Raw genomic sequence first — 25,264 nt, forward strand, 5'->3', positions numbered from 1 at the left:
AAGTTCACTGCAGTCAGTGACATGAGATTTAATACAGATCTGTCTCTGATTCATTTAAAAATCTGCTGCTCCAAAACCAGCACACACACCGACTGTTACACTTTATGTTGAAAACTACTTAGAAAGCTGATGGGAAGCTAGATTCAAGACACTCAATTTAGACACGAGCAAACAAAACAAAGTTTGCATTGGTCTGCAATTAATTTGTCATTCTCTCCTCGCTATTAGATCAGGGGTTATAACGCAAACACATAAAAAAAAAACACTCCGTATTTGTTTATGTCCAATTTGAGAACCTTAAATTGCCCTGCCTTGCATCAATCTGAAAATCAATTCAGACATGCTGAAAAGGCGACGAAATGAATAATAAAGCAGAGTTTGATTGAGTCTGCCGAATGCTGAAGGACAGGCAGCAGTCAGGCGACAAACCAAATGTGTCTGATTGCCTTCATTGGAAAATAACAAACCCATGCAGAAGTCATTATATATCGGCTATTGATCTTCGTGAGACTGTAAAAGGCATCTGGAAATCTCCACTGAAACCCAATCTAGCCCAATCAGGTCTAATGTTCAGTAATGGATTGTTATAAGCAAGATGACAGGAACGCTGGCTATGTTCACACTTATTATTACATCATAAAGGGATTCAAGAAGCAACAACTTTAACTAAGAAAAAAACCTGACCACAAACAAAATAACCACAACTAACAATTTTTGGGAAGTTAAAAAACAGAACAAAACAATGGAACACACACACAACACCAACACCACCACACAAAAATGAGTAACTAAAAGAACAAGCAAACTAAGGTGTCAATTTAGGTAAACAGTGTGTGGGTAGCAGAAGAAGTAGAGAGTGTGAAACAAATTGGCAAACAAAACAAAAAAAACAGGAAAGAATGCACAAAGAAAAGACAACGGCCAAAGGAATTCTGTTCAGGCATGCAAGCGTAGTTACATTCTCCCATCATGCATCAGGCCCTGTTATTTCCAAGTGGTACGTTTCCATGACAACAAGTGCAAGAAAGCTTTCAGAGCAGAAGCAATACCAAAGGATACCAACGAGAAAAGGCCCCACAATGCAAAGGTAAAATAAACAAAACCCGAACTAAACAGGTTTGTTTGAATCATTTCTTCTTTTGAATAAGAATAAAGAAAGTTGTCCATCAGAAATATTTAGCAGTTTTGATATAATTTGTTTAGAAGTTCTTCAAATTAGTAATGAATCGAGCTTTGTAATAGATAAATAGATTTCAAATTTTCAACATTTTTGTTTTGTTATATGTGGGTAAAAAAAGTGAAAAAGCAAAAACACACCAACCTTCTCGAAGCTCTGAGGGATGAAAAGGGGTTGATGCAGAACACAATGACATGAGGAGAAGAGAAAAATAGGGGAAACAGAGAGAGAGTAAAAAAAGCCACCTCAAGGTGTTTAGCTGCAGCTACATTTCTCTTTGGTTTTTCCTCGGCTCTCTGTCTCTGCTATCAGTGACAGCCGTCTTTACCAAACGTGCCTGGCCACTTAAATAAGATTTGACCCAAAAACAAAATCAGATTCACCCCAGTGGCCGCGCTGTTGCCTGTTAGGAAAAGTGGGCCACCACTGGAGTCAAATCAAGCGTATCATCATTATAAAAATTCACACGCTCCTTAGCCACCCATGGTGGGCATATTTGCTTTCATTAGAGAAGGAAAGAAAATACAGAGAAAATAAAGACAACCAATGAAACAACCCAAGGTAAAAAATTAAATAACCAATAGGACACAATTTGTGCTTAAATTAGCAGCTACAGTATAAAATATATTTACTTCAACCAGGTGGTTATGAACAAGCCAAAACGTGACATTTTGACAATGGACAGGTATGTGGCTACAGTCTTCTAAACAACTACTGCAAATACTAATATTGGGTAATGCTCACTTGAGGTTTTATCCCTACTGGAGCTGCTAATTTCAAGTGCAATTTGATTTGTGAACAAAACATACTAGTCAACATCAAATATTAGAATTGATTGATAAATAAATTAAAACCAAAAAGAGACAGTTGATACAATCACAAATAACATGTGTGGATACATCTCGGTCTTCTGTACTGACCGTCCTGGGCTTTTAGGAAAATAAAAAGGTACTGTTGCTTTTGGGAATGGCCTCAGTTACTGGAACTAAGCTTGGTCTGAGGACACGACGTCCATTTTGACTATAGAACTCTTCTATACATTCTAAGACTACACAACGTTCCCAATATATGTTTGTTTATCACACCAGTGGGTGTGCCACAGAGGACATACGCTGCTTGACTCCGAGTACCAAAGCATCACAAAGACGGCATGGCCACTTAGAGATGCAGTCCGGTATCTTAAGCACTTAAAAATTCATAACATTTTTGCAGGACGTAACATATCATGCAAAATAAATGACGTAGTACACGTTGTGCACAATTTTCGGGGAGCCATTTTGACTCGTGAGCACTACTTTCATAACTACTGGCTGAGATTATACAAAAGCTTTAAGATGGACCTTTAATGGGGCTCCCGAGTGGTGCAGCGGTCTAAGGCACTGCATCTCAATGCTAGAATCCAGGCTGTATCACAACCGGCCGTGATTGGGAGTCCCATTGGGCGGCGCACAATTGGCCCAGCGTCGTCCGGGTTTGGCCAGTGTAGGCCGTCATTGTAAATAATAATTTGTTCTTAACTGACTTGCCTAGTTAAATAAAGGTTAAATAATAATAATTATAGAGGAGTGGTAATATGGCATTAGTAACAGCAATAATGAAAAGGCAGCTCCCTGACCCATTTTATAATGTAAGACTTGTGAATTATTTAGTGGGAACAAAGTTATCTGGTACACTGCCGGTACAAACTGAGCAGATATGTAAGGCATCTTTTCTAATATGCACAAAATAAATAACACATGTCTAAAGATGCATCTGCCTCGACAGGGATTCATTATCTTTTAGAGTTAGCAGTAGGGTGTAACTTTTGTCTTCATCGCCTGTTTTGTAAGAAACTGAAATGTTTCCTCAGATTCATTGTTCTTCATATCTTCACAATTTCAGAACATAGCCCTTTAAAATGACATATTTTTAAGACAAAATTCCAAAATAGCAAATGTGGGAATTCTATCAATGGATAAAAGAAGAACAAGTACAGAACAAGTCATTGTTACTACTTGTTTCTACTATAGCGGTGCTGTAGGCATCTTACTGCAGTTCAAAACCTTTTTTCTCCATCTGAAAGGAAGACTGGGGTTGACATTTTGATTGGTCTGCACTAGGCTTTGCGACCCAATCAAAATCAGACTTACCGTCATATTCCTGTGCCTGAAAATTTAATCACATGGGCGATTTACAGCAAACACATTTAAAAGCCTACTACAACTTTCACACACGTACTTGACAAATGACTGACCACGTACTTGCTGGTCATAAAAGCATCCCTTTTCTATGTTGTATCTGCTATTTAGGGTAGATGGGGCTTTCAGAGAGGGAGCATATCAAGAGTAAAAGATCCCAATTTGAACGAAACATGTTAACGGGGAGGGTTAGTTGGCGGGATACAGTCAAACACTCTCCACCATCACTGCAAGTTAAATTAACATTTACAGGAAACAATACTGGTATCAATTCCACAATAATTATATTATTAAGTCAGATTTTTCTACACAATAGTGCCCTATTTTAAGTTAAGGACTTGTATTTCCCCCCTGGTCACCATTTGTTAACATTTTACTTCGTAGTGCACTTAGACTGAGCTTCCCTCTGGCGGCCATTTTTTGTCAACGGAGTAGAAGGTTTTCTGGCCTCCGGCACCTTGTTGCACCCTACCTCGCACATATAGGTTAGCAGGGGATGAGTAACGCACGCCTTCCACGTTAGACGCCACACACTCGTACTTCCCCTGGTCCGTCTCTTCGCTGTTCTCAATCTGCAGGGCGCCTGGGAAAGACAACACCCGACAAAGACAAGGAGAGAGAGACAGAGAAGAAGAGGGAGGGGAATAACAGTATTACTAATTACATAATGGCAGGAGAGTCAGAAACCTTTTTAATGGAAAGTGTCCCTCATACATTTCTCAAAATGTTTCTCCTAATACTAATGCATACTGCTGTGACAAGCAGCATCCCACCCAAGCTTCGCTAACCCATGAACAAAATTATAATAATTACATTTGTGAAAAGTATACATTTGCTGTTGAATGTGGATGGAAAGGATACTCGGAAATGTTGTTCTCCTCAAAACACCCAGGTGTGCCAGAGGTGTGATAGACAGGCTGCTGAGAGGCTAAGATCGAATGTGGATTGACAAATTGAATTCACTGAAGGAGTGTAGGGGGTCATTAGCAGATCTCCAGACAAATGGTTCATCAGTTCATATCCTGAAGTGCTCTGCTTAGCACAGTGTCTCTATACTCGCTGCAGCCCCACCGCGGAAATAATAGCTAACATTAACCACGTTTCCATCCACAGCGAGTAAAGTCACAACGTATAAAACAATTTAAAAATCACAGCAGGTGTGATGGAAACAGGAAGTGTAGGTACATTTTGATAAACGTTGACGGATAATTTGTTCGTTCGACGTGGTGGAATGTTTTTGTGTCTGTAAAATTAATTATGTGACAATTGCAATGGAAATTCCTTTATCAAATATTGATATAATAAACCATCATGTCGAAGTAAACTTGGAGTCATGCCAGGATATGCTATGTTGTAGGCTACTACGATGTGGAAAAAACATGAAGGCAGATAAAATAAGTTATGATGAGCTTCACGGTGGTTATGGCCTATATGATGAATGGTGATGAGCTTAATGCAAATTTCCAATAAATATTGAGGATTTTATTTGAATGCTGGTGACATGATGATTGATGTTTGGTTGCAATTATCAAATAAAAATGATATTGCTCTTTCCATATTATTTATCGCAACATTTTTGGGGATAAAATATTTAGGTAATAGATTATGCATTTTGTGCATTTTACAATTAGGGTCCGGAATGTTAAAGCCATATAGCTAATTTGTATTTGTATACAATAACCAGAGCATTATTAGTTGACTTATTAGTGTGAAGCCATTATTGGAGATGAATACCCCCGTGCGGCCGGTGGGTATGGGAGGAGGAATGGTTATTTGAGGGAGGAAGTCGGGCCTACGAGAAGGAGTCTTGATTAGATGGGGGAGCGGTATAGTTTTTTGACTGCACTTGCTCGCACTTACTCATATGATATCTTGAATTTACTGCACACAATAGGCTTCATTTATTGCACTTATAAGGTATTAGGATTACAGGAGTTATAAAGGAACATTTTCGTTTTTCTCATCTTTTATATTAGAAAGTCTGTAAGTCTTATATGCTTGAACGAAGAAGCATCCATTTGTTTGTAAACTTGCAATCCGAAGTGCCACACTGCCATCATCTCTGCGGACGCGCAGTAAAGCCTGCGGGGAGGGTGCGTCCCAAATAGCCCCTCTCTCTCCAGGGCAGCGGTCACATTTAGTGGATGGAATAGAGACAATATGCCACTACACCATCGGTAGAGTTGTTAATGTGATGAAAACACATTGAACTACTGCTTTTTATTCGGTACATAGAAACTTAAGCCCCCATAAAGTATTTTGATGAGCTCTACGTCTCCACAGCAATTTATCCGCAACAAGTTTGATGGAAACACCTTGTGGCATAATGTGCATATTTTTGTATGCACATTTTTTAAATATTCACATGAAAAACTGTCGCTAATTGGATGGAAACCTAACTAGTGAGATAACTAATAGTGTATGTCCACATCAGTCACTAAAGATATACCTTTAACCTTAGTACACGACAGGTAAAAGATGGTATGCAAAGCTCAGGTTCATGTTCAAGTCTTAATATTGGGAACTGAAGCGTGGCTCAATCTAACACAGTAACAGTTTGGAGAATAATGTGGATGGGAAAACGGAAGTAAAACTATGGGTGTCAGATGATTCCTTGTTAACGCGTGACGATGATATCATTAGGGTTTCTGCCTGGCTCGGCCCACTGACAGATTGCCGTCCCTGCCTCACTGACAAACAGAGCGCCGGCGCTCGTTAGAGTTTAGCCAAGGCACATCAATACGCCACTGGGCCTGCGCTCCTTTGCCAGAAACTACACCACAGACATATCAGTGCAGAAAGCTAACACGTTATAATGCCCCTAACACTCAGGTGTAAACAGGTCCCTATAATCAGCTATGTGATATACTACTTCCTCTACTCTGACAGCCTCCTTCAATGTCCACCTAGGATCTCTAGCTCAGAGAATGTGCAGAGCGTAAGAATAGACTATGAAACTAGATTCATTTAGAATTCTCTTCTTTATTTTTCCTTCTCCTCTCTCTTTCACTCCAACACCTCAGATTGGCTCATCTCATGCCCAATGGGGAGTCCTATCTGGCATGGTGCTCACGTCCAGCAAACTGAAACCGTCTACCTGCATGAACGCAGGTGGTGGACCTGACATGGATCTGTTTGATGTGCGCTTGGCACAGCGAGTGCCAGAGCGCCGCAGGTGGGCTGGAGCGTGGTCAAAGGTCTCCTCGGTTGAACAGCAGGGAGGCCGTTGAATAAGAACCATGTGAAGTCCAACTCTGGGAAGAGACAGTTCCAGAAAAACGTCTGCCAGTAGCAGCTCTGCATCCTCAGTTCTGGCATCTTTCAGCTATTTGAAGACCGGGGAAACATTTTTTAATGGCTCCATAAAGCACTTGGGTTAAATAAACCATAAACTCTTAGAAAAAAAAGGTTCCAAAGGTTTCTGCAGCTGTCTCCATAGGAGAACCCTTTTTGGTTCCAGGTAGAACCCTTTTTGGTTGTAGGTAGAACTCTTTTGGGTTCCATGTAGAACCCTATGTGGAAAGGCTTCTACATGGAACACAAAAGGCTTCTACATGGAACCAAAAGGTCATCCTATGGGTTCTACTGCAGATGGGGTGATTACAAAGGGAGAAAGACGTTCTCTTCCTGTGACCATAGATCTCTGGCCAATGAAGTGCTTTAACACGAGCAAATATGTATTTGACATTCCAGTCACTTGGCAGACGCTCTTATTCAGAGCAACTTACAGTAGAGCGCATACATTTTCACACTGGTCCCCCATGGGAATCAAACCCACAACCCTACTGATGAACGCGCCATGCTCTACCAACTGAGCGACATGGAACAGTTGCATTTGTTTCTATATTTCTCTGAGAGTTCCTGTACCAAAACAAATAGAACTAAAATCATTTTCTACCTAATAGCTTCCGATGCCAACTGAAACATGAATTCTTAACCTTTCCCAAGCACACACAAACAATCAATTAGTATTATTGATTGTACGTGTAAAACCTCACTGATTCAAAGTGAGAGAATCTCAAGATGCCTACACACATCAGCAAAGTCTAATTAATTATACACTAATTAAAATCAACGAGAGGCTCCTGTGGATTGAGTTTTTCAGTTGGAGGAGCGACTTTGAGTGAGTATGTTTTTATCTGCGCTTCACTACTTTAAGGAAGACTCTTTGCTAGGCGCCATCAGCTGGTTCTAGAGCCTGCAATGACTTCATTACATATTTGCAGCCATTATTTCAAAGTACATCTGACGAGTACAGAGTCCTTAAGCTGGGAAGAGCAGGCAAAATAACGACTTTATTCTATTTCAAGTCGCTTTTCTTCCTCCATCTGTCAGTCACTTTATTGTAAAATCTCTTCCTGGAACAGAGCTGGTAATATCTTGTCAAACTAATCAATGGTTCTCATTGCATTGGTGCTATACATTTCATGCACTTCCTTTCTGTTGGGTAAGTCTGCTCAAATTGTGTCTGCCTGTGCCAAAGAACGTCATTATTGTATACAATGGTTATAATTTCTATTCAAATACCATTCGCATGAATCCACTGTGACTAAGACTCTCCCTCTCTATGCTTCCCCCTCTTCTTCAATATAATACATTGGTAATTTCAGTCTTTTTGACCAGGCAGTCCCTGGCCAACTGAGGGTACCGTCGTTAAAGACAATAGGGCCTAAAGCTCTTATTAACATGCTGGAATCCAAACAAAATGTCTTTGATGTTCAGTTTCTATCCACCCCCTTCCCTGACACACCACCCCATCCCTTCCCTCCTTCCCCTTAGTCTTTGGGTTTTTAATGACTATTTTCTGTGTATTTTGCATAATTGCACTCCTAGAACCCTGCCAGCCGCCTGGCAGACTGTAGCTTGCAGTGTGTGCATGGCCATTGGCATTTTAAGACAGAAAAGAAATTACACAAAATAATAAAAGCTAAAAATATTTCGTGCCAGCAACTGGCTATGTGCACAAAGCTCCACATGGCCACACAAAGGGGGCTTACAGATAGAGACCTGCCGTATATTTTTAAGATAAACAGCAATTTACAGTGACACTAGCAAAATGCCCCTGAAACACGCCACTGAAGCTCACTTGCAGCAGGATTTGCGGCACGCCACGAACCCTCTCCAGCTGTGAAGCCTTGTCACAAGCACAACAATAATGACAGTAATAAAGTTTTCCGGGGCGCACGTCTACTTTGTTCAATGTCATTAGGGAAAGGGACGTGCTTGCCATACCATGCATTTAAAAGGGCCATGTTCATGGCTGATTAGTCATAGAATCTATTGGTCGACCATTGAACAGTCCGTCACTGCTGGACTAGTTATAAATGAGACAGCTAGTCGAAACTAGTGGTGTTGTGCTGCTCTGGGCCTAGACACCACTATGTTGTATTGATACTACTACAATACCTGAGGCTCCTACTCCCAAATATACCCAAATAGCCTGGCTCATCCAAAAATACGTCCCTTTCCAAGACATGCCTCTCTCAACTCCCCTCAGACAACCACCTCACCCCCACCACACAACATCATCACTAGAGGAATGGGGGGGAAGTGATGGGGGTTTTAGACAGTCAAACACACGCTAGTGTATTAGGACAAACGAGAGAGGGAGATGACAAAGGAGAGAGGGAGAGAGAGAGGGTAAGGGAGTGGAGGGGTCTGGCACAGAAAGATAATTAATTCCAGAAAGTGCCCGTGGCCACAGGCTGCACACCCTATTGCCGATTATGTGCAGGCTTGGCCATGTGAACCCCTCCAGTCCCATTTGGGTAATTCAATTATTGCGGGCTGGCAGGCCCTGATTGATTTGTTTAGGAGATCAACAAGATGGCTGGCTGTAGTTTAACACTGCTTGCAGAGCTTGTCCAGGCCTGGTGGTGGAACAGGAGAGAGAGAGTCTCGCTTACTGCCTTTTCTCTTCTACTATGTTCAATTATCATCCTTCTCACTGGTACTCTGCACTTCTTATTTATCCTCTTTTCAACATCCTCTCTCACCTAATTTTCTCATAGACATTTCTCTGTTCATTTAAAGCCACACCTTTAAATACTAAACAACTAATTCAGACTACTGGGAAAAAAACGCTTTCCCAACAGAGTTACGAACGGTGACAAGTGTACTTTCGAGAAAGAGAGAGAGAGAGTGTATCCGGAGAGAGAGATGAGAGAGAGCGAGAACGAGCGAGAACGAGCGAGAACGAGCGAGAGAGAGAGAGAGAGAGAGAGAGAGAGAGAGAGAGAGAGAGAGAGAGAGAGAGAGAGAGAGAGAGAGAGAGAGAGAGAGAGAGAGACAGCAGTGTGTTTGAATAACAGGAGCAGGGACAAGTGACAGGTCTGTCCAAATCTGGCGTCTCCTCTCTCGCTGTCATGCGGGCCACGCTCCACCGCCACCACAAGGTCGTTGGACGTGAGCACGCCAGCAGGGGACTCCGAAACATGATGCCAATGTTGTCACCGTCCATCTGGCAGCTTGTAACTCTCTCATTAAACCTATTATGAAGCAGGTAGGGAGTCCACTGCCTTCCTACAGGCCAGTTCTCAGGTAGGAAGTCCACTGCCTTCCTACAGACCAGTTCTCAGGTAGGGAGTCCACTGCCTTCCTACAGGCCAGTTCTCAGGTAGGGAGTCCACTGCCTTCCTACAGACTAGTTCTCAGGTAGGGAGTCCACTGCCTTCATACAGACCAGTTCTCAGGTAGGGAGTCCACTGCCTTCCTACAGGCCAGTTCTCAGGTAGGGAGTCCACTGCCTTCCTACAGGCCAGTTCTCAGGTAGGGAGTCCAGTGCCTTCCTACAGACCAGTTCTCAGGTAGGGAGTCCACTGCCTTCCTACAGACCAGTTCTCAGGTAGGGACTCCACTGCCTTCATACAGACCAGTTCTCACAGGCACTCTTGCATGGCAAAAGTTGTGCGAACAGTAGTTTGGTCACAGTTTTGGAGCTTTTCTCGCTTTTTAACCCTTTCAATACACAACGAGGTAAATCACACGAAACAAGCCACCTGTATGTACCACATTATCTGTTGTGGCTTAGAGGGACATTAGTGTCTGTGGAGCTGACATCCAGAGATCACCCCTTCTTAAACCTCAAAACAGGTGGTACAGTCCATCGCCCCTCCTCCTCCCACTCCTTTTGGTTCAGCCTAGTTCCCACCACCCTTTTGCTTTGATATCCCCACAAACCACCTGCGTCCCTATAAATCACCTCTGGCAGTTGTGGTGGAGCTGGCAGTAGAACTCCGGTAGTGAGGGGAAATCTCTGTTGTGGATCACTGATCTCATTATGTAAATGAAAAAGTTCATAAGTCACGCTCACTTTTGTTCACCGCAATTTGATTTATGGGGGACCTTTTTTATGCCAGACATTATGAGCATGGTTCTACGCTGGTTTACAGGCAAGGCTCTGTTTGCGTGGTTCAAGGATTTCTCCTTCATGGAATGTGGAGTAGTTGCATTTTGTTTAATGTCTATTGGTTCTCTCATGTATGTCAATGAAAAGATACGGCAGAGGAATATATTCAACTGCTGAATACTAGCATCACCTCAGAATTATAGAGCTAAAAAGTAAGGAAACAAACAAAAACATGAACCAGTTGGTCATAATAACACCCCACCACCCATTCCTGCCTACCGATGTTGGCCCAATCCCCCCAAAAATTAGGTGAAATACTGACAGAGAAATGGGATGTTTACCTACCTGCTTATCCCTGTAAAGAACGCAATTTTATTACAAACACAGTAAAGATGACTTTAAAACAACACAGTAAAAATATCAACCTTGGTGAGAAATTGCATCAATTGTGCCCAAACTAGATTATCGAGAAGAGAGATGGGAGGAACATTCCACCGTGGTAGCAATCATTTCCCATAATTTCCTGTGTTACATTCAACTGTGACATCCTCTCCCTTATAGTCGATCATTTGGTTTGGAAAATACATCTTGAATGCTGTTTAATGCAGTGGCCACAGCCATTTTAGAGACACCCATCGCCTATTTCCGTTCTAGACCACATCACACTGCAGCAACTGGGATAGGAATCCAAATGTCATTTATGCATGTTTTTTACCACATTCTGGGAGTGTCTCCTGCCACGACTCATTAGGAGGTCGAGCAGAGGCTGAACATTAACATACATAATGTGGTCATAGCAACATAGCAAAGGATATAAGGGCTGACAGGGAGGGGGGGGGGGGGGGGGGGGGGGGGGGGGGGGGCTGCGGCTGAACAGTTTACCCAGCATTCATTAACCTGGCGAGATGAACAAATACCCCTGCAAAACTCACCTCAACATCTCCAAACATTTGAAATGTCAGTGTCAAAAGCAAACAAACCACCCCTAATAACCCCCAACCACCCTTAAACCACCCCTAATAACCCCCAACCACCCCTAATAACCCCCAGCCACCCTTAAACCACCCCTAATAACCCCCAACCACCCTTAAACCACCCCTAAAAACCCCAAAACACCCTTAAACCACCCCTAATAACCCCCAACCACCCCTAATAACCCCAAAACACCCTTAAACCACCCCTAATAACCCCCAACCAACCCTAATAACCCCCAACCACCCTTAAACCACCCCTAATAACCCCCAACCACCCTTAAACCACCCCTAATAACCCCAAAACACCATTAAACCACCCCCAACCACCCCTAATAACCCCCAACCCCCCTTAAACCACCCCTAATAACCCCCAACCACCCGTAAACCACCCCTAATAACCCCAAAACACCCTTAAACCACCCCTAATAACCCCCAACCACCCCTAATAACCCCCAGCCACCCTTAAACCACCCCTAATAACCCCCAACCACCCTTAAACCACCCCTAATAACCCCCAACCACCCTTAAACCACCCCTAATAACCCCAAAACACCATTAAACCACCCCAACCACCCCTAATAACCCCCAACCACCCTTAAACCACCCCTAATAACCCCCAACCACCCTTAAACCACCCCTAATAACCCCAAAACACCCTTAAACCACCCCCAATAACCCCCAACCACCATCCTTCTCCCTCTAACCACCATCCTTCTCCCCCAACCGCCATCCTTCTCCCCCCAACCACCTTTAATAATCCCCCCAATCACCTTTAATAATAATCCCCCCAACCACCATCCTTCTCCCCCAACCACCCTAATAACCCCCAACCACCATCCTTCTCCCCCCAACCATCCCTGATAACCCCCAACCACCATCCTTCTCCCCCCAACCACCCGTAATAACCCCCCTGCCATCCCTAATAACCCCCCAGCCATCCCTAATAACCCCCAACCATCACTATTAACCCCCCAACCATCCCTAATAACCCCCCAACCATCCCTAATAACCCCCCTACCATCCTTAATAACCCCCCTACCATCCTTAATAACCCCCCAACCATCCCTAATAACCCCCAACCATCCCTAATAACCCCCAACCATCCCTAATAACCCCCAACCATCCCTAATAACTCCCAACCATCCCTAATAACCCCCCAACCATCCCTAATAACCCCCAACCATCCCTAATAACCCCCAACCACCATTTTCCTCCTGCTAAACACCCATCGCTCCACCAGATTGCAACTTTTCCGGTACTTCTCACATTCAAGAGGTAAACAAACACAAAACACACACACATTAAACAATTGCACGGCAAGGATGGAATGAAACACAAAATAGGAAAAAAAACAGATACACACACGTAGACAAAGACACAGAGGACAAAAAGATGACCGTTCGCTGGTAATAGAAAAGTCTTGATTTGTTTTGGAGAAGGAGCTAGTTTAGTCAGTTTAGTCACTTCATTTGAATAAGAATGGATTCAATCTGGTTAGATAAGAGGTCAAGGTTCAGTTGTGTAGTTAGTTATAGTCTTACCTCGGATGGGGGTACCCTCTGGAAGAAGAGATACAAAACAACAGTTTAGTTAAAGATTAACGTTAGTAGGAGTTATTTGTTTTTATGAATCAACCAGTTCCTTGCTAATTGGCCGTCATGATCAAAGTGTTTTAGAGTTTTTTTATCAACGGAACTTATTCATTGGGACTTGAAAGACCTCCCACTGCTGGTCTCACAAAGGAACAGAAAGTTCTTGTCCCCTTCTCTCCTCCTCACCCTCTCTTCTCCTCTCACTCTCACCTCCTTTCTCTCTCCTCCTCCTCTCCTCTCTTACTCTCCTCTCTTCCTCTCCCTCTCTCCTCCTCAGCCATATTAAGGCGGGAACACAAAGCAGCATCTGAGCTTGGAGAGAGGCTTGGGGTCTTGGAGTTTATGTTTTATCATTGCAGTGTACAGTGTATTAACACTGATAAGGGGAGTCGAAAGAGGATTGGACCTAAGTCAATGTGCCTGCTAAGATCACATAGCCCTTTCCCAGCCAAGTGACCTTGCGGTCTGGGAAGCCAAACAGTTGACAGCCCTGGTACCAGACTACCAGGACTCTGTAGCAGAGAGGCTGGCCAGAGGCACTATAATAGGCATGTGGATGGCACCTAATTGGGGGTAGTGTGGCTCTCCTGAGTTGCTACCAAACCTAGGTCCCCCTGAAATGGGGACTTGAGTGGGAAGAGGGTCAACCTCCTAGTATGTTATTCATTTTCTTTCATACCCTCTCACTATTCCTCTTAGTCTCTGCCATTGTATGTAATTTTACTCAACAATTTTGCTCTCGTTTTCACTCAGCCTCTCTACTTTTCCTCTCACACTCTCACACTCTCTGATGCTCCTCCTCTCACACTCTCCCACTCTCTGACGCTCCTCCTCTTGTCTGTGCCTCTCTGACGCTCCTCCTCTTGTCTGTGCCTCTCTGACGCTCCTCCTCTTGTCTGTGCCTCTCTGACGCTCCTCCTCTTGTCTGTGCCTCTCTGACGCTCCTCCTCTTGTCTGTGCCTCTCTGACGCTCCTCCTCTTGTCTGTGCCTCTCTGACGCTCCTCCACTTGTCTGTGCCTCTCTGACGCTCCTTCTCTTGTCTGTGCCTCTCTGATGCTCCTCCTCTTGTCTGTGCCTCTCTGACGCTCCTCCTCTTGTCTGTGCCTCTCTGATGCTCTTCCTCTTGTCTGTGCCTCTGATGCTCCTCCTCTTGTCTGTGTCTCTCTGATGCTCCTCTTGTCTGTGCCTCTCTTGCTCTACTTTGTGCCACTCTTGCTCTCTCTTTCTCCCTCCCTCCCTCTCTGTATGAGTCAGAATAGCAAACTGACAGTGCTCTGCCCTGGGCTACCCCCTGAGAGCGCCACCAGGGCGGCGCCAGCCCAGCGGAGGTGCCCTACTTAATGCCGGGCCCGCAGTACACAACGCAAGAAGGGGTTAAAGGTTAATGCAGCCTGATGTGAATGACTCTACATTCCTGACCTGTGTACCAGTGTGACTACAGGGAGCTACAATCACAGACACAAACCCCTGTCTTTCATAGCAGTACAGAGAACCTAAGTGTGTAAGCCATGTTGGACCTGAAGATGTGATTTATAATGGATTCTGTTCTAGGGCTGCTCTTCCTCCTCTGGGTTCAGAGTGCTTCTTTGTTTTGCCAGCAGTGGGGAGGTGTGAGTGTTGAGCTTGGATGTTTTAACTGTTTTTTGAATCTCCATGGATGTTACATCCCTAGAAATATGGATACCATGGCTAACCTGCAACACATGGCATCCTTTTTAAATGCTCATATCAGAGATATCCAATCACACAGAAAGGGGAACAGGGTTTGGGACTGTTAAGTTGTTAGAGTTGGAGTTCAAGGGCAGCAAGAAGCTTGTGGGTTTATTTGTTCTCTGAAGTCAGAATTTTAGTTAGGAGTAAGGAGTTACTAGTTAAGGTTTGGTTAGGTGGGGTTAGGTTAGGTCAGGTTATGTTAGGGTTAGGTTAAGGTTAGGTTAATAAAGCAGGTTTGTGGATCCTGAGTATTAAAGAGGGGATAGGGAGGAAGATTTAATAAATGGGTGTGTGGAAAATGAGGAGTTGTGAAGTTGAAAGCGATTGGTTCCAGGGAAGAAGAGAAGACATTTTGAATAGTGAAAGAAAACTTCATGATCATTTATAGAAAACAATGAAAGCAAAGAAACAGGAAGGGAACAGGAAGGGACCAGGAAGAAATACAGGAAGGGAACAGGAAAGGACCAGGAAGAGAACAGGAAGGGACCAGGAAGAAATACAGGAAGGGACCAGGAAGGGAACAGGAAAGGACCAGGAAGAGAACAGGAAGGGACCAGGAAGAAATACAGGAAGGGACCAGGAAGGGAACAGGAAAGGACCAGGAAGAAATACAGGAAGGGACCAGGAAGGGAACAGGAAAGGACCAGGAAGAGAACAGGAAGGGACCAGGAAGGGAACAGGAAAGGACCAGGAAGAGAACAGGAAGGGACCAGGAAGGGAACAGGAAAGGACCAGGAAGAGAACAGGAAGGGAACATGAAGAGAACAGGAAAGGACCAGGAAGGGAACAGGAAAGGACCAGGAAGAGAACAGGAAGGGAACATGAAGAGAACAGGAAAGGACCAGGAAGGGAACAGGAAAGGACCAGGAAGAGAACAGGAAGGGAACATGAAGGGTACATGAAAGGACCAGGAAGAGAACAGGAAGGGAACAGGAAGACAAATAATAATTGTAGGTTTCCTCCTCCTCTCAGAGCCTAAGCGAAGGAATGCCCTGTTAATTTTATCCTCTGAAAATGAGGAGAAATCCTTAAATTCAGGGCTCAATTGACTAACAATGCCACTCTATGTAAATTGAACACTGAAGGGCTCGGGTCAAGCTTAACCACTAAGGATGATGAAAATCACCATGTGTAGCACCGGTTCAGATCCACCTGCCTTATTACAGTATACACACGCAAGTCATAAACTCTGATTTTAAGCTCCGGTGAACTGTGGCTTAATCAGCTTATGGTGGGAGTGACCCAAATGTACCTCCACGGCCAAAGACCTTCTGCCAGCAGTGTGGCGTCATTGACGCTGCATAATGCCCCCAACCTTGTGTATGAAATCCTTCTACATGTGAAGAAGAAAAAAAACATGTGGTTGTGGATGCGGCTAACTGTCCAGAGGCCAATCTGGCCAGAAACCGAGTCCTTCTGGGTTGGAGATGGAGGGGGGTTAGGCCAAGTGCCAAGGTTTGACCCCCTCGGATGTCTGGATGACCTTCTCGTTTCCATGGAGACCTCTCCGGGCTCCTGGCTCCCTGGATGTTAGAACACATCTGTCCATCTGAATCAGGCCGTCTCTTGCTGCTCTACCCCTGCCCCATGGATGACCTCTGTGATTTTCAGTGTATCTGTGCTGGGTGTATGCACATGTGTTTCTGAGCATGTTTGAGCATGTGTGTGTGTGTGTGTGTGTGTGTGTGTGTGTGTGTGTGTGTGTGTGTGTGTGTGTGTGTGCGTACAAAAATGCACACAGCTCACGTGGAGCGCCAAACCATCCAGGAGCTGAGAAAGATTTGGGTCATATTCCAAACCTAATATAAAAAGAGACCAAATAAAGACCTCATTCTTTATGAATATGTATGTATCCCACCTTCCCTCTCTCTACCATTTTTTATTGTTCTCTCCCTTCTCTCTCACATAATCTGCTCAGCCTGACAAGGCCAGCGAGGGCCTGGGGTCGGGAGCAATGGGGACAGGAGAAAAATGTCCGTCCTCTTCCACACCTCCAAAGGAGCTCACCTCGGGGACTCTACACGCAAATATCAGCACAGCAGTCAGTATGGACCTGGCACATCCATCCAGCACCAGCACTGTCTCCAGAGGCTCAACAGTACACGAGTCGCGTCCAAATGAAGGACTTTGAATGAAGGACTTTGTGTGTTTTGTATGTTTTGTGTTGCTAAAAAGCCACATTGTTAAGGTGTGAGGTGTACATGGTAAACACACCAGGTGTGTGTATGGTACTGGGATGGTAGTGGGATGGTAGTGTGTGTTTATGAGGAAGGGGTGTAGGAGAAAGCCGTCCCCCCATCCACGTTGGGGGACCCATCAATCCCAGAATCCTCCCCGGCTTAAGTCTGCCTGCAGTTAAATCAAGTACCACAGCAACAGCCAACCACAGGCAAAAAAAAATACAAAAAAAGAGAGCCCCTATTCAGGAAGTTTAACCACCACAGCAACTTTTCCATATTTCTTCCTCAACGTTTAAAGTCTCCAAGGGTACTGCCGGGAGCATCCGGGGTGATGTTCACACACCTTGGTAAGTTCCCACATATGACTGACTCAGAGATGTCTGACACCAAAACTAATGAAGGCTTGAAACAAACAGAGAAAGGTATGGGGTAATAGGTAGAGGAAATAAATTCAACCAAACTAAAAGACCCCCCCAGAGAGAGAAACCATTTTGAAGTATTTATTCAACCTTGAGCACGTCTGCTCCGTTCCTTTTGGAAAGGGGAGATTAAACAAAATAAACGTTCAGCAGCTCAACTGGAAATGATGGCAGCTGAGGGGGTTCGAGCGCGGCAGGCCTTTTTCTCATCAGCATAAATGAGGCTTGGTGGTAGACTGAGATCTCCAGTAACAACAGCTAGCCGTCTTCACAGCTAACATCGCTATATTAGACCTTCATATTTAAAAACAAAAAGAAGCAAAGAAGACTTGTTTCTCTCACAGACAACTAAAGGCAAGAATTTGAATGTTTTCAATACCCCAAATTATAACAGATAGGCTCAAAAAGCAGGCCTCAGATAAAATCTGAAGTGTGGAAATGCTTTAGTTGGAGTTTTGTTAGACAGTGGGGGAGCATTGGGCAGCAGGAAAAGTTTTTCTTGAGAAAACATTTGGCTAAGGAGGGAAGGTTGAGCTGGCCACAGCGTGGGGCTGGAGGGTTCAGCCACACAACTCTCCTGCAGCGCCCCCCAAAACCTGGAAACAACTCCAGTTCACCCCGTCACCACTACACCTTCCTGCCTTTATGGAACAAACACTTGTTTTTGTGCAAATTCTCAGGATCATTGAAGCCCTCGACTGTGTTTTTTCTCATGTGTGGCCATCAGAGGTGTGTGTGTGTGTGTGTGTGTGTGTATGTGTGTGTGTGTGTGTGTGTGTGTGTGTGTGTGTGTGTGTGTGTGTGTGTGTGGCAAAGGTCATAATTGTCTGGTCATAAACTACAGGGTTTCTAGGTAACCTTCATCTAACTAATACTAGTACACTCATCTAATTAATACTAGTATACCCATCTAATTAATACTAGTATACTCATCTAATTAATACTAGTATACTCGTCTAATTAATACTAGTATACTCGTCTAATTAATACTAGTATACTCATCTAATTAATACTAGTATACTCATCTAATTAATACTAGTATACCCATCTAATTAATACTAGTATACTCATCTAATTAATACTAGTATACCCATCTAATTAATACTAGTATACTCATCTAATTAATACTAGTATACTCATCTAATTAATACTAGTATACTCATCTAATTAATACTAGTATACTCATCTAATTAATACTAGTATACTCATCTAATTAATACTAGTATACTCATCTAATTAATACTAGTATACTCATCTAATTAATACTAGTATACCCATCTAATTAATACTAGTATACTCATCTAATTAATACTAGTATACTCGTCTAATTAATACTAGTATACTCGTCTAATTAATACTAGTATACTCATCTAATTAATACTAGTATACTCATCTAATTAATACTAGTAAACTCATCTTATTAGTACTAGTATACTCATCTAATTAATACTAGTATACTCATCTAATTAATACTAGTATACTCATCTAATTAATACTAGTATACTCATCTAATTAATACTAGTATACTCGTCTAATTAATACTAGTATACCCATCTAATTAATACTAGTATACTCATCTAATTAATACTAGTATACTCATCTAATTAATACTAGTATACTCGTCTAATTAATACTAGTATACTCATCTAATTAATACTAGTACACTCATCTAATTAATACTAGTATACTCATCTAATTAATACTAGTATACCCATCTAATTAATACTAGTATACTCATCTAATTAATACTAGTACACTCATCTAATTAATACTAGTATACCCATCTAATTAATACCGGTCCGCTCATCTTATTAAAACCAATACACTAATTTTATTAATACTAGCACACTCATCTAATTAATACTAGTTCACCCATCTAAGTAATACTAGTATACTCATCTAATTAATACCAGTATACTCATTTTATTAATACTCGTACACTTATATAATTAATACTAGTACACCCATCGTATTAATACTGGTCTACTCATCGTGTTGATACCATTAATAATAATACATCTTATTAATACTGGTATACTCATCTTATTAATACTGGTATACTCATCTTATTAATACTGGTATACTCATCTTATTAATACTGGTATACTCATCTTATTAATACTGGTATACTCATCTTATTAATACTGGTATACTCATCTTATTAATACTGGTATACTCATCTTATTAATACTGGTATACTCATCTTATTAATACTGGTATACTCATCTTATTAATACTGGTATACTCATCTTATTAATACTGGTATACTCATCTTATTAATACTGGTATACTCATCTTATTAATACTGGTATACTCATCTTATTAATACTAGTATACTCCTCTTATTAATACTATTATACTCATCCTATTAATACTGGTATACTTCTCTTATTAATACTGGTATACTCCTCTTATTAATACTAGTATACTCATCTTATTAATACTAGTATACTCATCTTATTAATACTAGTATACTCATCTAATTAATACTAGTATACTCATCTAATTAATACTCGTCCAATTCTACACAACAATATGTGAAACTGTCTACGCAGGTGGTGAAAGTAGCTTGGACAGCCTGGTTCCTGTTCGTGAGTAGTGGATGAGAGGTGTGTTTAACACACACACACACACACACACACACACACACACACACACACACACACACACACACACATCTCAGGTTCTTCTCCTTGTTTCACCTTTCTACTTGAATCTGGGAGCCAAAGACGGTTCACATAGTGGGCGGGAAAAGATACAAGTAAAAAGGGAAGGGTAGGAAAGGGACAGAGAGAAGAAGAGAGGGAGGAAGGACGTGGGAGAGAGGATGTGGGGCATGCATTTTAAAAGTAGTTCAAATGCCATCTGCTTCGGGGACAATGGGGATGTTTGTGGACTTAGTAAGACACTTACCAAAGGCTTCTGAAAATCATAATGGAACAGAAAAACAAATAGAAAAAAGGAAAAATAGAACAATTAATTTTAGGGTTTAGGTGCTGCTAGCAGTACCCCCTAGAGTGCTGGAATGACACTGTTAAGGTGGGTCTTTTATGACCCCAGAATGTGATTATTACATGACATTTTTCACACAAAAATGTAATATTTCACACAGGCGTTCAGGCAGCAAGAGGTTAGCATTAAGTACATGTACCACTTCTTGACTTGTGTGTAGAACTGTGGCAAGTTTGCGATCATTTAAAAAAAACATCTTATTTAATTCAAATACTGGCTTTATTACTTGGGGATGCTACTTGTCAAAACGCACTTTGCCAAATGCTTTATTCATTGTATAATGCCAAGGGGTAAAACATCTAGGATGCATATCAGGGGCAAAGTATTTACCAAAGTATTTATAAGTGTTTAGAAAATTGGAAAAAACCCACTCATTATTAAATAGTGTTCAACTTCAGGTTAGAGAATGAGTTATTTGGCTTTAGTTCCATATTGTTATTGTTATTGGTTAGTGGTATGAACTGAGAACTTTGTTGTGGGTCGGATAGAGGTTGTTGATGTCTGCATGACGTGCATTCAGTCAACAGCAGCATCTCAACGGACAGACAAACGACAGACACAGCGAGGCAATCCGCTCTGAGTATAAAAAAACGCAGACGTACAGCAAAAAAATAAAGACATTGTGGAACAGAGAGACAGGTGAGAGACGCAAACAGGGGGGTAGACACGTACAATATCAGACGGCGCAGCAGGAGAAAATCCAGTAACAACCCAACCAGCTTTCTCTGTAACTCTTTGAGCTTCACGGATGAACAACAACAACAGCAACAAGCATAACACACATACATCTCAGGGTGTCAAGCCTAATCATGTTTCAGTATGCATGTTTGTCCGTACAATCTATAAATGAAGCCCAATGAGTCTGCCCTCCTACCGTCAAAGCACAGGAGGAAGCTGAACGAGTGCTAAAACCAGCTCTAGATCCTAGACATTAACATAAGATGAAGAAAAACTCAGCTTCATAGGAATCCCTCATGGGGGACTGCTGTCCTCAGATAGGGAAGTCAAGAGCATTTTGCACACAAGCTCAGCATCTCCAAAGCACTCGGTGAGCTCCTGATACCCCCACAGAGAAACCCCCTGTCGGTTAACACCAAGACACGGAGCACTCAGAAAGTTGTACGACATCATCTAAATGAGTGAACACTTTTTGTTTTTGCCACCATGGAATTTCTTGGGGTGAATTTCAAGTGGATATTCTTAGCTGTAATTTGCTCACTTCTTACGAGCCAAAGGTCCTAGAAAACAGCTATTTTCTATATTTATCACAAATCGAGTGTTTTAGTGTGCGCTTCGCAAGGACCACATCTAGGGCAAGAACTCAGTTGAGACAGACTATTTATTTAGTGTTAGCAGCTGCAAATCAAATAGGACGTATTGCATTTTTCTGATGGTGACACATTGTCAACCCAAAGAATCTACCCCCTGTTGCATGGGACCACTTTAATTATATATATATTGTTAGACTTTGCTGCACTGGGTCTCTCTCATTAAGGTTTAATCAAGGGCTACGAGATCACACCTACACTTACAGTACTGAGGGGGAGAAAACTAGACCAAGCTCTGTTTCTCTCTATTCCACATTTCTGGGACTATTTTTTTGACCTGTCCTCGATCAGATCTTCTGAGCAGAATCAAGCCCAAATCATCCACCCAGTCACCGCGTATCAATCATAATGTTTCAGGGCTAAACTATAGCACTCACAATCGGAATCATGGCCGCTCACTGTTTTGCATTTAAAAAGCAACCAGTTGCAGCTGAAGGTGTAGCTAAGCAACCATGGCAGCTGAAGGTGTAGCTAAGCAACCAGGGAAGCTGAATGTGTAGCAAAGCAACCAGGGCAGCTGAAGGTGTAGCTAAGCAACAACTTGAACACAATTTCCTTACCTGAGCGCAGCTGTTTGATTCGCCCGTTACTTGCGTTGGGGTCTATGGGCAGGAAGTCCTTAAACCAGGTGATTTCTGGGTCGGGGTTGCCGCTGGCAGCACAGAGCATGGTGGCCGTTCTGGTCCGCTCGACCACCTTCAGCTGGGGACCCATGTCTATGTTGGGGAATCCTCCCGGGAGCAAGTCCTCTGTAGAAGGGAGAAAGGAAAAAGACATGGTTATTGGTGTTGGTTAAATTAATTCACTAGTTACTCTGCTACTGCAGTAGCACTACTCCATGGCGAGTCTAAATAAGTGTTTATCAACTAGAACACTTTTAGGTACTTGGTAAAACAAGAATTAATGTCCTGCTTTAATGTTCCCTGAGAGTCACAAGAGGGATCACTATCTCCATTCTAACACAGCTCAATCCAACACATAGGGAAGAAAATTGCATGAGAGATATTTCAAAATGATATCCTCTCTTCCCTGAATATCATGATTGTGTGACCTAACTGTAACCTGTTATTTACAGTAGCCATTCACACTCCACTAGTTCTAACCAGATATCCTAATCTGAATTGGGTTTAGATAACAGCAGACAGCTACACCTCTAGAGCTCGAGATTACGCTGGGCGCAGAGACAACTCGGATAAACCAATAAAGCAGATTAGGATCATCTTGATGAGGCCAGAAAACAGCAGACCTCTGAGTCCTGAGAAGTCCAGACCTCAAGCACCTCAAGCAGGAGACGTTGGAACCCAAGGAGGGAAAAAGCAAACCAGAGACACCTGCTTCCGACTTCCTCGTTCTAAACTGGTTTACTGGGCTAAACCAATCGGAGGAGACACGCAGCAGCCTACACAAACAAAGCCGACCAATCAGAATACAACGCCTGAATCTCAAGTACCTGTGAGTGAGTACTAAAAAAAAATCTAAAACAACAGTTTGTGCCCCTCATGTACCACCAACCCCACCCCATCCCACCCAACCCTACCCCACCACACACCACCACACCCAACCCCACCCACCCACCCAACCTCACTCCACCTTACCCCACCACACCCAACCCCACTCCACCAGACCATACCCCACGGCTATGATTAGAGGAGTGCCCAAAGGAGTGCTTTGACTATCACCACTGGTCTTTCCATGAAGAAACAGCCGTAACACTAGCCACAGCACACTTTCGATCAGGGAAGGAAACATACAACACTTGCAGGCTAATTATCCATTCAGTCGTTGTACACTGCGGCAACTTAGCAATTACTGTACTTGATCATGCAAGCTGAACGAATTAAGCTCTATCGAGCAACAAGGGGCTAGTTAGCGCTTCTTAACTAGCAGTGCCCTTCCAATGCTAAGTGTTATTAGCATGGGGACTCTCCCACTGTCTGTTGCGAGTCTTCTAACAAGGGTTCTGGAGCTTTCCTCACGCCTGACCGCTACTCAGAAGAGCCAAGTTGTGACTCACGGTTGGGGATTGAGAATCTGGGTTTATCCTCTGACCCCCTCCGGCCACTGATACAGCTGTGAGGGAAAGACAGGGCCAAGCGTACAGCAGAAGTAATCTCTCATCTTCAGGGTACGGACAATGACCTCACATGCGCCAGACATCATGGCGGGCATGGCGGTGCCTGGAGACCACTCGATTGAGGAAATAAGGCCAGTCAGTTTAGCTTGAGTCATGGGGAAGAGTGGCACAAGCAGGGATAAGCAGCTGCCCAGGGAGAATGAGAGAGAGAGAGGAAGAAGTAGAAGAAAAGAGAGAGCAGACAGCGAGAGAGAAAGAATGAGACAGGCCTCTAAAGTAAGGCCCACTCATAGGCTTCCAAGCATGAGGGCTGATACTAGCAGAGAGGACTATAAATTTGCAGAATCCTCTCCATCGATTACTAACGGATGCTGATGTATGATCTCTTTGTACTGCGGTTCCCCTGAGGGCTGAACGCTGCAGCGAGCCTGTAGCTCATCCCACACTTGATGATGGTACAGAACTGTGTGAGTCTCCCTTACTCTCTCTCTCTACTTGTGCCTCTGTGACATCAATGTGCTGTGTGTTAGACGCGTTAAGTGTTGTGGTACTCCTCCGGTTATATCGGCAGGACACACCTGCTCCCCCCCCCCCCCCCCCACAAGAGGCAGGACAGGCTGTTCCCCACTTCTCCAGGGGACCCTCTGAGATGTGACGTTGAGCATCTACCCACGCTTCACATCCACACGTTACGTTTGCCTCAATGACCCTGTAAGTGGGAGAGCAACTCCTTTAACCACACCCAGTAGTAAATGAAGCCGCAAGAACAATACAACAAGCAATTTGATTGGAGTTGAATTCAAATCAAGCGAGTGATGGAGGGATCAGTGAAGAGATGCATAGAGGAGCTTGGAGTTGCGGAGGGTGGGAAAAGGAACGAATGGGCAGTCGGGGGAACAAGAAGTGCAGGGGTGGACGAATCACGGTGCAATTATGCTATCATTACCCGCTGCTCCCGATCGGAGACAGCAGACTAAAAATCCCCCTTCTATTAGCATCCCCAGGAATGGTGTCTGATACAATCTCCCCTGCAGCTTAGGGAGCACTGTCGATAGAACCTGCCGTGCAAGAATAAATAAAACACTGTTTAAAAAAAATAACATTAGTTCAGGGTTAGCCAGCCTGAGAAAAGGGGAAGAAAAGAGAGCGGGAGAGAGTGAGAGAGTGAGAGAGTGAGAGAGGGAGAGAGGGAGAGAAGCCAATGACGAGGGCTGATTGTACCCTGAGGGTGTCCTAGGACTGCCAGTGATTATATGTGTGTACGATGCA

At 43.3% G+C, this 25,264-nt stretch overlaps 1 protein-coding gene across 1 annotated transcript in view; it reads right to left on the reverse strand.

The window, feature by feature from the left end:
• The window catches only part of ptprsa (protein tyrosine phosphatase receptor type Sa), a 341,321-nt gene that overhangs the window by 157,458 nt on the left and 158,599 nt on the right, over positions 1-25,264 (reverse strand). The window contains exons 5-9 of the mRNA XM_039000968.1: positions 22,482-22,670; positions 20,495-20,503; positions 13,218-13,235; positions 3,827-3,937; positions 1,322-1,333 (exon numbers count right to left, since the gene is read on the reverse strand). Of these exons, the coding sequence (XP_038856896.1) occupies positions 1,322-1,333; positions 3,827-3,937; positions 13,218-13,235; positions 20,495-20,503; positions 22,482-22,670 (339 nt within the window). The remainder of the gene's footprint in view (positions 1-1,321; positions 1,334-3,826; positions 3,938-13,217; positions 13,236-20,494; positions 20,504-22,481; positions 22,671-25,264) is intronic.

Source organism: Salvelinus namaycush, chromosome 9 (assembly GCF_016432855.1).
Source record: "Salvelinus namaycush isolate Seneca chromosome 9, SaNama_1.0, whole genome shotgun sequence".
Taxonomy (NCBI): domain Eukaryota; kingdom Metazoa; phylum Chordata; class Actinopteri; order Salmoniformes; family Salmonidae; genus Salvelinus; species Salvelinus namaycush.